Source organism: Orycteropus afer, unplaced genomic scaffold (genome assembly GCF_000298275.1).
Source record: "Orycteropus afer afer isolate SDZICR_OR568_19922 unplaced genomic scaffold, OryAfe1.0 scaffold00365, whole genome shotgun sequence".
Lineage (NCBI taxonomy): Eukaryota > Metazoa > Chordata > Mammalia > Tubulidentata > Orycteropodidae > Orycteropus > Orycteropus afer.
This window is the reverse complement of record NW_006921952.1, coordinates 977,326-993,907: the sequence shown is the minus strand read 5'-3', so window position 1 is coordinate 993,907 and position 16,582 is coordinate 977,326. Positions and strand designations below refer to the sequence as shown.

General features: G+C 45.0%; 1 protein-coding gene across 1 annotated transcript in view; it reads left to right on the top strand.

Moving 5' to 3' along the window:
- CALD1 (caldesmon 1) overlaps positions 1-16,582 on the top strand; it is a 128,432-nt gene that overhangs the window by 88,370 nt on the left and 23,480 nt on the right. The window contains exons 2-5 of the mRNA XM_042782540.1: positions 449-595; positions 5,411-6,488; positions 7,888-7,965; positions 14,867-15,009. Coding sequence (XP_042638474.1) covers positions 449-595; positions 5,411-6,488; positions 7,888-7,965; positions 14,867-15,009 — 1,446 coding nt within the window. The remainder of the gene's footprint in view (positions 1-448; positions 596-5,410; positions 6,489-7,887; positions 7,966-14,866; positions 15,010-16,582) is intronic.

Below are 16,582 nucleotides of genomic sequence, written 5' to 3'. Positions count from 1 at the left end.
TCTGTGACAATGTCTATATAAGAAATGCACACAACATGCCAAATCCTTTCTAGTAAGTGTTTTTGATTATTTTTAGTTCGATCCTTGGGATTTCTGCTCCTAAATCTGACATGCTGCTATTCAGTCACTCAGCTGAGTAAGAGAATCTAAGCACACCACCCGCCAGTCACCAAAGGCAGCCTGCCTCTGTTTGGACTTTTTGTCTAAGCTATTATTTCATTATTGTCCATTATTCTTTATAGCCATTGGATTAATGGTTTCTAAATACCTAAGTCTGCAAGCGAGTTGGACTGGGTCTCTAAACTTGCGGGCCAGGAGCATCAGTTTAGAACTCTGGGGCTGGTTGGGCCTCAGGTGCAGGAAAGGACAGAGGTGCCCCGTGCTGTGACATGGATGGAGCCCCTTGGCAGTGGGGTTTGCTCAGCGGATTGTCTCTGTCCCCTTGCAGGATCGCCTACCAGAGGAACGATGACGATGAGGAAGAGGCTGCCCGAGAAAGGCGCCGCCGAGCCCGGCAGGAAAGGCTGCGGCAGAAGCAGGAGGAAGAAGCCCTGGGACAGGTGACTGACCAGGTGGAGGTGAATGCCCAGAACAGGTACTGGCTTCTGCGGAATGGAGAGTTTTTAAGTTGCTGTCTGTTGAATTTGTTGGACAGAGCATTCCCTTTTAAGCCCAACTCAAGTGTTTTTCACTCAATCTGATTTGTTTCATTATTTGTTGGTCGTTTTAAGCCACTCATCAGACTGGAAGGAGCACCCGGATAGTGCAGACAGCTAAGCAGGCAGCTACTAGCTGGAAGGTTGATGGTTCAAACCCACTCAGAAGTGCCTCAGAAGAAAGGCCTGGTGATTTGTTTCTAAAAGATCGTCTATGGAAGGAAAACCCTACGAAGCTCAGTCCTGTGCAATGCGTGGGGTTGCCATGAGTCAGAATCCGCTCCACGGCTACTAGTTTGTTTTTTCGATCAAACAGGAGATTCAATCTGATTTAGACATCAGGACAGCACCGTGCCCTTCTCAACCCACCCAAATCCAAACACACCCCACATGGAGGGCTTTTTAATAATTTTATTATTCAGTGTTTTTTTTTTTTTTTTTTCTGTACTAAGTATGGTGAGTTCTATCATTAAATAAGGAAAACTATTCACATGCTTTCTTTAGGGTATTACTATCTGTTTTGATCTGAAGAGTTATCCGTTTAATAGAGTCCACTAGGCTTCCCAGAAAGGGAGAACACATGACTGTTCTAAGTAGGTACAGATTGCAAATATCTTACTTTTTCTTGTACAGCCTCAATCAATAGTCAGCACAGGACTTCTGGTGGCATGGTGGTTAAGACGTTCAGCTGCTAACCAAAAGGTCAATGGTTTGAACCCATCAGCCACTCTGAGGGAGAAAGATGAGGCAGCCTGTGTCTGTAAAGATGGCAGCCTTGGAAACAATATGGAGCAGTACTGCTCTGCCCTATAGGGTCACTGTGCATTGGAATTGCCTCAGTGGTGGTGGGTTTTTATGATATTCAGCAAGGTGCAGAGTCTTGTATAATTTATTGTGATCATTCATCACAAAAGTACTACCAAGCTTCTGAGCTTACGACCACATTTCTTCCCTGGTAGAAACTGGAGAGGGCAAGAGTATTAATAGGTTCAGCTTCTTCAAAGAGGCCTTGTGCAGCAGAAGCAGGGTCACCCTGTACCCTGTGCTCACAGTTAGTGTAAACCAGGTTTATATGCTCCAAAGCTTAGGAAAGAGAAGGATATTTAGGGGGGCGGGGAACAGTGAACAAAATTAATTTTAATTTTCAACTATGGGTTGCTTAACTATAATGATGCGATCCCGTGTGTGGCTTTGGGTTTAGTTTGTTTGTGTGTGTTGGGAGGGGCTGTTGATGGTTCTAGTAATCCAGTCTATTCAGAGACTTCTGAAGGGAAGGGGCTCTGGGCGGATTAACCCAAATTTGAGGGAGCACCTCAGAAGGTTTCTGAGAAGGGTCTTGAAAATGCTGGCAGGCAAGATGAAACCAAGGAGGAAACCTAATGGTCACATGGAGGAATGAGGAAAGACCTTGTCCCTTGGCAAAAACCAGTTGCTCTCAAGCTGATTCCACTCAAGGCGGCCCCGTGTGTATCAGAGTATCCTGCGCTGCATAGCGTTCTCCGTAGAGAGCTTCCAGAAATAGACCATCAGGCCCTCCTTCCCAGGTGCCTCTAGGTGGACTCCAGCCACCAACCTTTCAGTTCCCAAGCACGTTGATGGCTTGCCCCACCCAGGGACTCCTGCTCCATGGTCAGTGGCCCCTAAATAGGGAGGACATGTGGCAGAGGGGTTGGAGTGTGGTCCACCTGGCATTGAATCCCAGCTCTAAAATCACAGGTAAGTCTCTAAGCCTATTTCATCTTCATTTAAATGGAAGTGCAAATTATATTCATTTCCTACAAATGTGGTTAAGCTGAACTAACAATGTGTATGAAATGCCTAGGGCCTTGCACATAGTGCGTGTTCAGTAGAGTCTTACAGAAGAAGGACAACACTATTATTTACTCATTTTCCATTTTTAAACCAAGAGAGAAGGGAAAAAAGAGTTTGCAAATGGCATTTTGAGGCCTTTCCTGAATCTAGTTATTAGTGAAGGATGAAGAAGGGCGTTAGAAAGTTACTGGTGGTCTATAGTTTTCCTTATTTTTAAAATCTCCCTCATAATTGTATTTCTCTAATTTTTAAAATATTTTTATTACTAGTTATTTCATGCTATTGATCTAATTTTTTTCTTTTTTCGAAAAGTATGTGAGAATATGTGATTTATCTCCAACATACTATTATCCACACAAAGAATAAATAAGGCTGAACAGTTAAGACTGTATGACTTGAACTGGCATGGCACTTACACTGTCGAGTTATGTACAGGAAGATCTGTATACATATTATGTTTACATAGAGGGAGACCACATCAGATACAGTAGAGTCTGTTGGTGTCTTGACTCAGCTACTTTAATCTCACTTGCACTTTGGAATCTGGGACACTTTTTTCAGTTGACCAAATGCCTTACAGATAGCCCTTTCTCCTTAAATTCTAAGCTTTGTGTAGCCTCAGGGAAATGTAATCTTGATCTGGTGGTGTACTCGTTGAGGCCTTTATTTGACTGCTAACCAGAAGGTCGGTGGTTCAAACCCACCAGCTGCTCCATGGAAAAGCCATGAGGTAGTCTGCTTCTGTAAAGATTTACAGCTTTGGAAATCCAATGTAAGGGTTGCTATGAGTCGGAATCAACTCAATGGCTATGAGTTCAGTTTGGTTTGTGGTATGTCTCATGGAGACAGTGTCCTGCAGCAACAGCTAAGGCCAAAGACATTTAAAATCTGGCCTTGACTCTGCCATTTCTTGTTGTTAAATATGAAATGTGTTTTTCCAAAGTTAAGTGAACTTGAACTTCAAAAGGGCCAAGTTTGGTCTGAACCATGAAATTTGATGTAGTTTCTAAACATTGCAGGAAATAGTCTTCCAACTCTGGTCACAGTTCCTGGTATCACATGACTGGTTGTTTCCTGCCAGTAGAGACCAACACCCCTGGCTTGGGCAGTGTCCAATATCCTGCAATAGTGTGTGGTAATGGACATGGTACAGTTTGGTTTTTTAGAGATTGTCTTTTCTTTTTTTATAAACTTCAAACTTAACTGTCCTTTGTCTACTGTAGAAAAAAATTACAAGAAGCTCTTTATTCATGGAAATCTTGGAAATGAGCATAGTATATGTATTAGTGGGGTAATGCTGGATGCTATAATGATGAGCCCCTATATTTTATAGGTTGATGCAGTAACACTCACATCACAGTTGAGTGTGGGTATTTCTGGCCAGTAGGTAGAATCAGTGACCTGCCCTCCTTCCTCCTATGGCTCTGTCAGCTCCTAAGGCAATGGAGTCCTGTGGTGTTACCAGAAGATGGAGAAAGAAGGGGTAGAGAATCCACCTCTGCTTCTTAATTGTCCTGGTATGGACACATCACTTCTGCTTATATTTCTTTGGTAATTAGTGGTCACATGGCCCTGCCTAGGGTCAAGGAGGAAGGGATGTTGTAGAAAATGTAATCTTTGGCTGGCACCCACATTCCCTCACGACAGTGGAGGAAGGAGCATGGATTGTGGTGAAAAGTCTCTACCATGGGAGTCACTGGCATGAGTCATTGGTCATTGGCAGTGCCACACTGTGACATATACTCCCCTCCAGCCAAAGTACCTTGAATCTCACCATTCCAGACCAGCAACTCCGGATGACCAGGTGACATGAGAAAATACCATACAGTATTAGAGGGATTCACTCATTGTTTCAATTTAGCCCTTGTCTTATTCTGAGTCCCCCAAGAAGCTAATCCTAAAACAAAGACTTGGGTTGTTGTTGTTGTTATGTGCCGTTGAGTTGGACCCAACTCATAGCGACTCCTCCTTGGGTTTCCAGGGCAGTATCACTATGGAAGTAGATTGCCCAACCTTCCTTCTGAGGAGTGGCTAGTGGATTTGAACTGCCAGCCTTCTGGTTAGCAGTCAAGTGCCTTAGGCACTACGCTACCAGAGCTCCTAAGACTGGGGTACAAGTAGTTAATCTGTGAAGTGATCCCAGAAAACACCGGTAGGGGTGTGAGGAAGTGAAGCAGGGTAGGGAAAACCAAAAAACCAAACTCACTTCCGCTGAGTAGAGTCTGACTCATAGCGACCCCTCCTTGGGTTTCCGAGGAGGTATCCCTATGGAAGTGGATTTCCCAGTCTTCCTTCCAAGGAGTGGAAGGCAACCAAATAAAGATTATGTTACCAAGTTAGCACTATGGGTATCTGAAGTTTGACCCATTGGGGAATTTTAAGATCCAGTGCGGAACATACACCTCCAAGTTATCCAACCCAACAGGTGAGGGAACCTAGATATTTATACACTTACCAGTCACCAGTAGCTGTTGAGCCAGTTCTGAGTCATGGCAACCCCACGTGTGTCAGAGTAGAACTGTGCTCTGTTGGGTTTTCAACGGCTGGTTATTTTGAAGTAGAGTGCTAAGCCTTTCTCCCAGGGCACGTCTGGATGAACTTGAACCTCCAGTCTTCAGCTAGCAGCTGAGAGCATTAACGGTTTGCACCATCCAGGGACTCCATGTGTAGACACCAATGGTCATCAATCTTTGTTTGAAGGTTGCTGCTTCCAGTATCCCTGCACTTCCATTGTAGGGTAGACTCCAGGAGCCAAAGAAAGACCAGGGCAAGACTTGCAGATGCTAGCAATTGGGAACCATGTGACATGTACTAGAGTGACCCAAGAGGGTAAAGGTGTGGTACCACAGGGATCTGCCCTGGTCCTGGTGTGGCACAGCTTAGACAAATCCAGCCGACTTATTAATCAGCAAGCTGTCTTTGGTGTTGTTTCTCTTGTACAGTGTGCCTGCTGAGGAGGCAAAGACAACCACCCCAAACACTCAGGGAGAAGGCGATGAAGAAGCTGCCCTCCTGGAGCGCCTGGCGCGGCGGGAGGAAAGACGCCAGAAGCGCCTCCAAGAAGCTCTGGAGCGGCAGAAGGAGTTTGACCCAACCGTAACAGAGGCAGGTTTGTCACTACCAAGCAGAAGAACAGAAAACAACACGGCGGAGAGTGAGAATGCGGAAAAAGAAGAGAAAAGTGAGAGTCGCCAAGAAAGATACGAGGTAGAGGAAACAGAGATCATCACAAAGTCCTACCAGAAGAACGAGTGGAGGGATGCCGAGGAGAAGAAGAGAGAAGAAAAGGAAAAGGAGGGAGAGGAAGACGAGAAGCCAAAGCAAGGAAGCATTGAAGAAAACCAGGTAGAGGTTACGGTAGAGGAGACACCAGCAGAAACCCACGAGGAAATGGCAGGAATGCCAGTAAGAAATGGGCAACTCAGTGCAGAAGAGCATAAAGTAGAGGATGGGAGGGGACAGGATTCAGAGGAGGCAGCCCATCAGGAAAAGCTGGAAGAGGAGGAAAGGGAGAGGGCTGAGGCCGAGAGGAAAAAGGCTGAGGCGGAGAGGGAGAGGGCTGAGGCTGAGAGGAAGAGGTTGGAGGCCGAGAGGGAGAGGGCTGAGGCCGAGAAGGAGAGGGCTGAGGCTGAGAGGAAGAGGGCTGAGGCAGAGAGGGAGAGGCTGGAGGCAGAAGAAAGAGAAAGACTTCAAGCTGAGCAAGACAGAAAGATAGCAGAGGAAAAAGCCAGGATAGAGGCAGAAGAAAAAGCTGCTCGAGAACACAGGGAGGAGGAGGAGAGGCAAAGAGTGAAGGAGGAAGAGCAAAGAGCAGAGGAGCGGCGAAGGGCCAAGGCAGAGGAGGAGGAGAAGGCCAAGCTAGAGGAGCAAAAACTTAGGAAGCAGGTAGAAGAGAAAAGAAACGAGACACAGGAGAGAAAGATCAGAGGGGGCAAGGTAGACGAGAAAATAGAAGGGAAACGGGTCAATGAGAAGAAGGTACAAGAAGACAAAGCTCAGACAGCCGTCCCAAAGACCCAGGTACAGTTAACTCTGCACCCACTGTGTGATGCCTGCCATTGTGAGAAGTGGAATGCACGGCCAATTTGGGGTTGAGGCCACATTCGTACACCCCCACGTGCTTGACCCTTGGGTGAGCTCTTCATTTTCTTCAGGCCATAGCAATAAGCAAGCAGGAAGCAGTTGGTTAATGGCTAAATAAACAATTTAGCTAAATTTACCGGGACAACCCGAGAGACATTCATTGGTTGGTGCTTGGTTGCTATGAATACTGAACAAAAAGAAAATGAATTAACCCAAAGAGGCAAAGCTGTGGTTTCATGTGGACTTGTGATTCCATGCCCGCACCTTGACTCCTTGTTTTTCCCATCTTATCTCTGTCCATACGTCTACATGAGGCAAGAGGCCCAGAATGCCTCACTTCACTCACGTGTTTGACATTTAATTTAAAAAAATGATAAAAGTTGGGGTGGGAATCATGGTCAGAAATTCCATCGTAAGGTGGCAAAAATACACACTTTGAAGTCAACTAGGAGTAAGAGGGAGGAGAGAGGAGCTGGTTCGGATCTTTCATAAAAAATGTCAAACACTGCCTTACCATCATGTAGACCTGAACTTAAAGTAGACTTGCAGATAGCCCTTCACTGGGGTAGACATGATTTATAATTGGTTAGTAATTAAGACTGGCGGTTCAAACCCACCAGCCACTCCTCGGAAGGAAGATGGGACAATCTACTTCCGTAGTGATACTGCCTTGGAAACTCAAGGAGGGGTCACTATGAGTCGGGTCCTACTCGACAGCACATAACAAGGTAGCAACAGTAATTAAGAGCATACATTTTGCTTCTTTTTCATCTGTGTGACACAAATTTGTGTAGCCCAAGGAAGGGCAGAAATAGTGGGAAAATAATGTAAGCTACTAATTTTTTTTTTTTTCCTGTCTGCAAGGCTGCCTTAAAAGCAATGTACCTAACCACCCACAAAAGACCCAAGACACTTGCACACTCACCTCTCCAAAGAGAACTCTCTGTCCCTCACTCTGCCTTGCACTGAAGCTGTCTTTCACCCCTGCTTCTGTACGAGGGGTTCATGAACACACTTGTAATTGAGCAACTCAGGACCCCAGTGCACCAAACCACACACGAGGCTTTAACACTCACCAGGAGCATCGTGTCTTGCTAGGTTTCCGTGAGCACTGTGGCACATGGGGAAAAGCGTTGGTGGGAAGAAAGCCTTCCCCCTCGCTGTCCAGAACCACCAGCACTAGAGGGAAGTATGAGCACTGAGACAGAAAACAGCCAAGTAACCCCCTGGCACACGCACACGCACACACACACGCACACGCACATGCACGGTGTGATCTCTTGTAAGAGAGGGCTTCTTTTAAACGTATGATCTGACCATTCTTGAAAAGGAAAAGGGAGAAGAAAAAGGGGCCAAAGTGCAAGTGAAAAGAGAAAAGTCCCAAGAAGACAAGCCTACCTTCAAAAAAGAAGAGGTAACTATCACTGTGACATTAATCAGAGAGCAGGGTTCCCGGACATTTCAGGTCTGAACTCCAACTTGTAACCTCGAGGCCAGTGTTTTTCAAACGATGACTCATTGTCCACTGAGTGGTGAAATCAATTTAGAGGCTCTTGAAATTGGTTAAAAGTGCCCATCAGCATTTTTAAAAGTGAAATAGAGTCGGAAAAAAAATATCAAAGGGCACTGTGGGTCATAAGCATTGCTGTGTGTTGTAAACTCTCTTTTCCGCTGTGGGTCACAGTCAAAAACGTTTGAAAAACTCTGCTCTAATCAGTCTTCCTGGGCTTCCGACTCTCCTGTGTGCTGTTTGTTTTCTCTCGAGCTGTTCTCCTTCCATTTCAACCATGAACTGTTTCCAACTGGCTTTGACTAATGATTTAAGTTTTCAAAGGAAAAACACTCCCATACATCTCAGTAGAAAATTTGGCGAACGGAAGCCGATGCTTGGTTTTCAAAAGAACAGTTTGGCAAAAGGCTCTGCATTGCATTTCTGAGGCACACACAGAAGCTGGTGCCAGGGTGTTGACTGTACGGTAAGTAAAGGAGCTGGTAGACCAGACGCTGTTGCTGATAGGCTGCCATTACTCTCCCATATAATTGAAATGCCGTATCAGAACGCCTGGCCCCATTTTAACCATTGTCCTTATTTTAGCTCCAAGTAATGCCTAGAAATTGTGACGATACGTAAGAAATCCAAGTGGTAAAACTGAATTCTCAAAGGTAGGAAGACTTGAACGAATTTGCCAATGGAACCGGTAAAGTGAGTTGTAGCCATGGAGTCCCAAGCCAAGTGGATTCTTGCTATGTTTTTCTATGTCTTACAACATATATTAACAACTCGCAAAATTTTAAATCTAAACATTTTAAATGCATATTAGATAATAGACAAAAAACTAAAAAAAAAAGCAAACACACTGCCATTGAGTCTAATCTGACTCGTAACAACCCCTCCTTGGGTTTCGGAGGCAATATCACTACGGAAGTAGATTGCCCAACCTTCCTTCCAAGGAGTGGCTGGTATTAGATAATAGATGAACCAGACTAAACAGACGATGGTTGTAAACCTCATATCATGAGATTCATGTGAAAAAGAAGAGCCCCTTGTTCATTTTATATACTTGATTCATTTTGTTTAAGACGTACGTTCCCCCTGGTTTTAAGAGAACATGTCGTGGTTTGAGAGTGACAGCTGAACTTGAACGCTGCTCAGGTCAGAGAAACAGTAGCAATGCTGTAACTGGACAAGGGTAATGAGGCCACGAAGGAGAATAGTTGAACACATTGAGAAATACTATGGTCGTTTTGTGATAGATCAACACCAACAATTCATCTGCAAAAGCGGAAGTTACCTTGGACTCCACTCAAGCAGAAATGTCTCCCACAGGTTCTGTTATCAAGCTCGTATTTGGTGATGAACGTATTTGATATGGAGTCCCTGGGTAGCAGAAACAGTGGTTGCTACTAAGGCAAAGGTTGCAAGTTCGGACCCACCCAGGCACCGTGGAGGAAAGGCCTGCTGACCTGCTTTTGAAAGGTCACAGCTGAAAACTCAACAGAGCACAATCCACTCCGAAATACCCGGGGTCACCCTGAGTCAGAATCAACTCAACGGCAGCAGGCCACGTTTATTGCAGTCCTATAAAAGAAGGACAAACAAAAACAACAAGCTTCCTGGCCACAGTCTTCCATTTAGTAGCAAGACTTAACCATTTGCCCCTCTGGTGGTGTAGTGCCTAAGGCACTTCCCTGCTAACCAGAAGGCTGGCAGTTCAAACCCATCACCCACTCCTCAGAAGGAAAGTTGGGCAATCTACTTCCATAGAGGTACCACCTCAGAAACCCAAGAAAGGGTTGCTGTGAGTCAGACCCAACTCAATGGCGGTGAGTTTGTTTTAGGAGAAGTTAACATTCTATATTTAAAATTTCATTCAAGTCTCCAAGCAAACTTTAGAGCTGAAAGCAATTGTGGACTTGTGTGTATTCCCACAAGTGGCAGCCGGAATCCATCTTGCTCATTCAAAAGTCACTATGCCCCTCAAGACTGTGGCCTCTAGTTACCCTTAAAAAAAAAAAAAAAAATCATTCAATTCAGTAAAATGAGATTTGCATGTAGTGATCAAAACGTTCTATGTCTGTTTTGGTGTCTTTGAGCTGGTGATGTACTGATTAAAGCATTGGGCTGACAACCAAAAGGTAGGCCGTTCAATCCTCACGGCTGCTCTATAGGAGAAAGACAAGGCAGTCAGCTTCCATAAAGATTCACAGCCTTGGAACCCCTTTGGGGCAGTTCTGTCCTATAGGATTGCGATGAGTCAGAATAGATTTGAAGGCGGTGGATTTGGTTTGAGCTATTGCCTCTTTTCAGATAAGGCCAGAGTTCACGATGTCCATGGCATCACTAAGACACTGCAGGGAGTGGTTTCAGACCTGCCCCTTCCCAGCTGGCCTTGCCACACTCACCATTCCAATGTCCCCACACTTTTGCCTCTTTTTGACCCAAGCCCAAATGAGCTCCTTAACCCCAGCTTAAAACTGATAGTAATAACCCATCAGTCCTGCTTCAACATTGTGCGCATAAGTTTCCTTGTTGAAGGACTGCATTTGTCTCCTCATGAACTGGTATCTTGCTTTGTGTTGACTGGATTAAATCATGTTTACATGATTCTGCCATTTAAACAACTCCATCCTTTTCCTTTTTTGTTGGAAAAAAAAACTCTTCTTTTCGAGAGTCTGTGCAGCCTAGGCCTGCTATGTGTCCCATCAATGAGGACAGACATCCTAACAGTTCAGAGAGAACAGTTCAAGAAGGCACTCCAATACCTTTAACAATCCTGCCTTCCTCCCACTGCTGTGTAACTCTGTTTGTGGCGGTGGACAGTGGACAGTCACCAACTTCGCCACTTTCCTTAGCCTGCCTTCTCCTCACCCCAGAGCTCGGGCTCTCAGCCTTGCTCTGTTTTTCCTCCCTGACTTGTCACAGGGAAACAAAGTTCTCAGCACATCTGCTCCTATAATATCAAAACAGATGTCTGAGTCATTTAAGGCAAAGCTCCTCGAATACGAGCGAGCCTGCGGAGTACCCAGGCATCTCCCGAAAGGCAGAATCTGGCTCCGTGGGTCCAGGCCAAACTTCCAGTAGCAAGGAGTCTGGAGGACACCGGTATGAGAGAAATTGGGCCCCGAAAAGGATTGGGGCTTCTGCAACTCACAAAAGACCGTTCCAAGTAGTCAGAAAAACTGTACCTTGCACCCAACTCTCTGCAGGTCTCAATCCCAGATATAAAAATCCATCTTGTAAGTGTCAAATGTTTCAAAATAGAGTTGATTGAAACACTTCCTCTGAAAAGGGACCATCCGGAAGCTATTAGAAAAGAGAAGAAGAAGAAAAAAAAAGCATAGAAAATGGGTAACTTTCCCTAAGCGTTGACATTCCAAGTAAACACAAGAGGGCAGCATTGTAGAACAAATTTGAGGTGTGATGAAGGCCCGTTTGTGTTGGAGTGCATTGGGCTTGATGGCTTGTGGGTTTGGTTTTATGTTATTTGTTAAGTTTTTTGCTGTGAAAAACCGATCCTTCCCTCTGAGAACCGGCCTTGAGGTATCCCTGAGCTGATATGCACTGCTGCCTCTCCCACCCTCGACTTCATATTTTGGCCCTTGATCTGAGAGTATTTATTACCAGAAGCTTTTGGGTTTTTTAAGTTCTTAATAGCATCAGCAGGGAACGAATATATTGACCAAGTCAAACACCAAGAACAGCCTTAGTGTTTCCAAAAGCTTGCAAACTAATGTCACTGCACATCTCACCTCCTTTCCCCTGCTCTGACTTCTGTCAGCCTCTTGGTTTGCTCCTGGAGTGTGAAAGTAGCTTTCCATTGCCCATCTCATTAAAAAACACCTGTAACCTGCACCCAGCTCTTGTTCCTATGCTAGACTCAAATACTGCAAAGCCATCCCCTAGAGACTGAAACTCAGTCCTTTCTGAATGCTCATTCAACCTTGAGTGTCCCTCTGGGACGAGTATGTGTCTTGCATTTCTACCTCACACACCCACTGCTACAAGACAAGAGTATTTAAAACCTGTCCAGGTTTTTTATCCCAGGGACCACGTTTGGGTCGACTTTCCCATGAGCATGCTGATGCTATCTGTGTATGGAGAACTCTTTCAGGACACTTGGCTACCTGTTAATCCCTCAGCACAAATTTTCTTCATGGTAACCTCCTGACTTAGAGAATCCAATGCTTTTCCCAAGGAGTTCCGCATCCCATGGCCTTGGGTTTAATATTCCATAGAATTCAGTCCATTACAAAGACTGTTGTTGCTGCGTGTCGTCGATTCGATTCAGCCCCTAGCAACCCCACGTGACAGAGCAGAACTGCCGCATAGAGTTTTCTTGGCCGTAATCTTCGAAACAAGAAAATACTGTAAATTGTATTGTGATTTGGGTGAAAGTTGACAGAGAAAATTCATTTTCCATACAGCAGCTCACATAAACTTTGTCTCATGACATTGACTATGATTCCCCACAATGCAACAGCTCCACTCCCACTTCCTCCCCATAGTTACCTCTTCCCTGTGTCCTTCCCTCCCATGCTCTCCTGCCCCCTGAGCTGTCTCCCTGTGCATATGTTGCAAAGCTCAGATTGTCATTATACCCACTCCACTTATCAATATGATTAGTTTCTAAAGGCCAGGTCATTATGCAAACATGGGCATTATGCAAAAGTAGAGATGACCACATCAGATCACAAAATGGAGGATGACTGTATCATTACGTAACTGCCAAATGACATCATTACATAACTGCCAAACCACGGAGAATCACGGCCCCGCCAAGTTGGCACATAACCTTCACCATCACAGCCAGTGTTACTTTCACCTCCACCCTGGCATTCGTTACTGCCAGACGTGTGGTGTTAATGTGCAAAATAGTTGGATACTATTTCATAAATGTGAACCGTCAGATAACGAGACAGTCAGTGAGGAGGAGATGCATGTGACTGAGCATTTTTCCAAGAGTTTCCCAAAGGGGACACAGGCATATCATCCACTATCGTATGTATGACTTGCTCAAAGTGACTCAGCTAGTGAACAGCACTGGAACTAAAACTCAGGTTTCCTGACTTCCGGACAGAACTCTCAGAGAAAGAGGCAAGATAACGCTTCCCTCTCCAGCATCACGGGGCATCCAGCTATATACCCCTTGGAGAAAGATTAAACTCTTAACTAATTAAGATGGCATGATGGTAAATAGCCTATCTATAGTAATTTAATGAACTAACAACCAAAGAAGACAATCGGGCAAAGGGCTCACCAGTAAAGAGTAAATAGGGCACTAGGCTTTGTAAAAAAATGTACTCTATAAGGCATCTGGCTGCTAACCAGAAGGTCTGCAGTTCAAACCCACCAGCCACTCCATGGAAGGAAGATGGGGCAATCTACTTCAAGATTAACAGCCTCGGAAACCTAGTGGGGCTGGCTAGGAGTCAGAACCAACTGGGAAACCCAGTGGGGGCCTCTAGGAGTCATAACCTACTCTATGGCAGTGAGTTTGGTTTGGTTTGGTTAGGATTAGGTGCTCAGAGGATATCTGACGAATAGCTGGAAAGAGATGAGTGATCAGGGTGGGGGAGAACATCTTCATAGAACCTAAAGCCCTAAGTTCTCATGCCCTACCACCTCCTAAGGCTTCTTTAGAATGTTAGTGCTGGTAGTAGTTTTCTTGAAAAGAACAATCATGAACCTCACCTGTTTTCACACTTATCTTTTAAGAATGGGTGAGAGACTGTAGGCAAAGTAATTTGAACTTTACACACACCCATAAGAAGTTCTGCAGATGCAGCGGTTAAAACATTCAACTGCTAACCAAAAGATTGGTGGTTCAAACCCACCAGCCAGTCTGTGGGAGTAAGATGAGACAATACACTTCCCTGAAGATTTTCAGCCCTGGAAACCCTGTGGGCAGTTCCTACAGGCTCACGTTGAATTGGCATTGACTCTATGGCAGTGAGTTTGGTTACCACCCCACCAAAAAAATAAATAAGTAAATATGTAAATTCAATTTACTTTGAAATCATATCTCTCATTTCCCCTGAGGAGCTGGCAATACAAAACCCATAAACTAATAACACTAATAACTACCCTCCAGGTTCCATCTTCTGTCTCCCAATAATAACAATGACCACAGGAATCCCAAAACCACATAAAGAGGCAATGGAAGTCAAAGCAAACCCTGGAATTTTTCTTATTCCGTCCTAACTTTTAGTGGTGGTGACTATAAGTGGTCTATCAGAGGTAGAGTTAAGAGATCTTCCAATCTTGGGAGCCTAGTTATTCATTTGATTGAAATTCAAGGGTGTTCTTCCCCTGATGTCTGCCAGGATTGGTTTGGCAGATCAGGCTGACTTGATAAGTTTCCTCTTCTTGCCTTCTCAACACACCAGTTTCTTTCTCAAAGGTATACCCTCCATCAAAGAATAAATTTGTCCAAACAACGTCTTCCATCAGGGCCACGCTGATATCCTCCCCAATGGGAACTGCAAACAGTTAATCTAACATCGAGTTCCCAGAACATCATAGTTTCCAGACGGTAATACCCACACTGCTCCTGAAAACAAAAACCACAGTGAGATTGGGAATGATCTTGACTTCCTAAAATTGTGGCCAAGGTCCTTGCTCAGAGGCTGAAGGACCACAGCTCACTCTCTAAAAATTTCCTCCCACCTTAGCTTTACAACATCATTCTCCTGAGGTTTGTTTTTCTTCTGAGTTTTCTGGCTTCCTGACAATGATAGGGTCTTCTTTGTTAACATCAACCAAAACCTACTAAGATCCGTATCGCTGTTTCTTCCTCGTGTGTACTGTTGGTTAGATCAAAGATGAGAAGATTAAAAAGGACAAAGAGCCCAAAGAAGTGAAGAGCATCTTGGATCGGAAGAAAGGATTCACAGAAGTCAAGTCGCAGAATGGAGAATTCATGACTCACAAACTTAAACACACTGAGAACACTTTCAGGTAAGAGGTATGGCTGGTTAACAGCGACTATGTTCATATGTGGGGAAGAAGTATCAGTATCTGTCTCCTGGGCCCCAGAGCATGCTAGTCAGGCAACATACTTTTGTTGTGAAATCACTGGCCATTGTCTCAGAGATACTGAGTCAGCAGCCCATGCTTTCCACATCTCACAGACTGGGATTATCTGCTCTGCCCTGTTCTAAGCAAGACGGATCAGTGCTTGGCATGCCTGTTTTTGTTCACTGACCTAATACGCTCACATCAGATCAGTTTATTAGAAAGCGTTATGAATGGGTTGAGTATCATAGATTCATTCTCTGGATGGTCTAAGAGACCCTTTCCAGCACCATTCCTCCTAGTGTGTTTCTAAAGATTATAAATAGATATTGCACAAAACTAAAATTAGGACTCCCTGTGGGGTACCAATAGTTAAGTCTTCAACTTGGAGCTGAAAGGCTGGTGGGTTGAACCCACCCAGAGAGGCCCAGGAAGACTGGCCTGGTGATCAGCCTCTGAAAGGGCCCAGGCTTGTAAACCCTGGGGAGCAGTTCTCCTCTGCACATGTGGGGGCGCCCTGAGGCAGAGTCACCTTGACAGCAACTAACAACAGTAAAACTGAAACTCGTTCCATGGGCAAATACAGCAGAAGTACCATGAGAGCCGGAACTGGATGGGACCACCTTGTTTTTCCAGGTCTCAAAATGTCCTGCCTATGGCAGGGTACACTCACCATTTTTCTGTCACTCTGTGTAGTGAAAAATACTGTTTTCCTTCTCTAACCTGTGAAACCTTTTGCAGGTTTTACTGTACTTGGGAAACATTTGATGAAATTAATCCCATGTCTTGACCACAGGACTTTGACAGCCCTTGATATGCTAATTTGCACTGGGACTCTCTAAGAGGGGGAAAGAGGGTGTGGGGCTAAGGCCGCACTTAACACATTTTGGAAAACTCTGTTTTTAGCTTCAGCTTCCCCTCCTCACCTACCTACTGGCCCCATCATATTGAAAATCTGGTCATTGATTATAGGACAGACAAGGCCAGTACCTGCAAGGACATCCTCACTTTTAGACACATCTAAGTTCTGGAAGCTCCCCCAGGGTTTGTAGGGCTTACGTCATAGAAGCCTGCCATGGGCACCTGGTGACTTGATTCTCCACACTTCATTCCCACACACACCCGTCAGCCACCAGGTCCAGACTCCAGCCCTCTGTCAGCCACTGTTCCAGAGATGCTGGGACAGAGACTAGGGTCCTTGTGATGTGAATTTCATGGTGTTGTTCTCTGGTAGCAGCCTCACCCATAGACCCTGTTTCTCTGGACACTTCAAATAGGTCAAGTCACCAAGCAGGTGCAAGCCTATCTCATTGGACTGCACTTTGAGTTGCTGCATTTTGCAGATACTGCATTATTTACAAATGGAAGGTTTGTGGCAACTCTGCCTCAAGCAAGTCTGTCAGTGCTGTTTTTCCAACAGCATGTGCTCACTTCCTGTCTCTGAGTCACATTTTCCTCATTCTCACAATATTTCAAACTTCTTCATCATGCTAAGGTGCTCTGGTGGTTCAGTGCC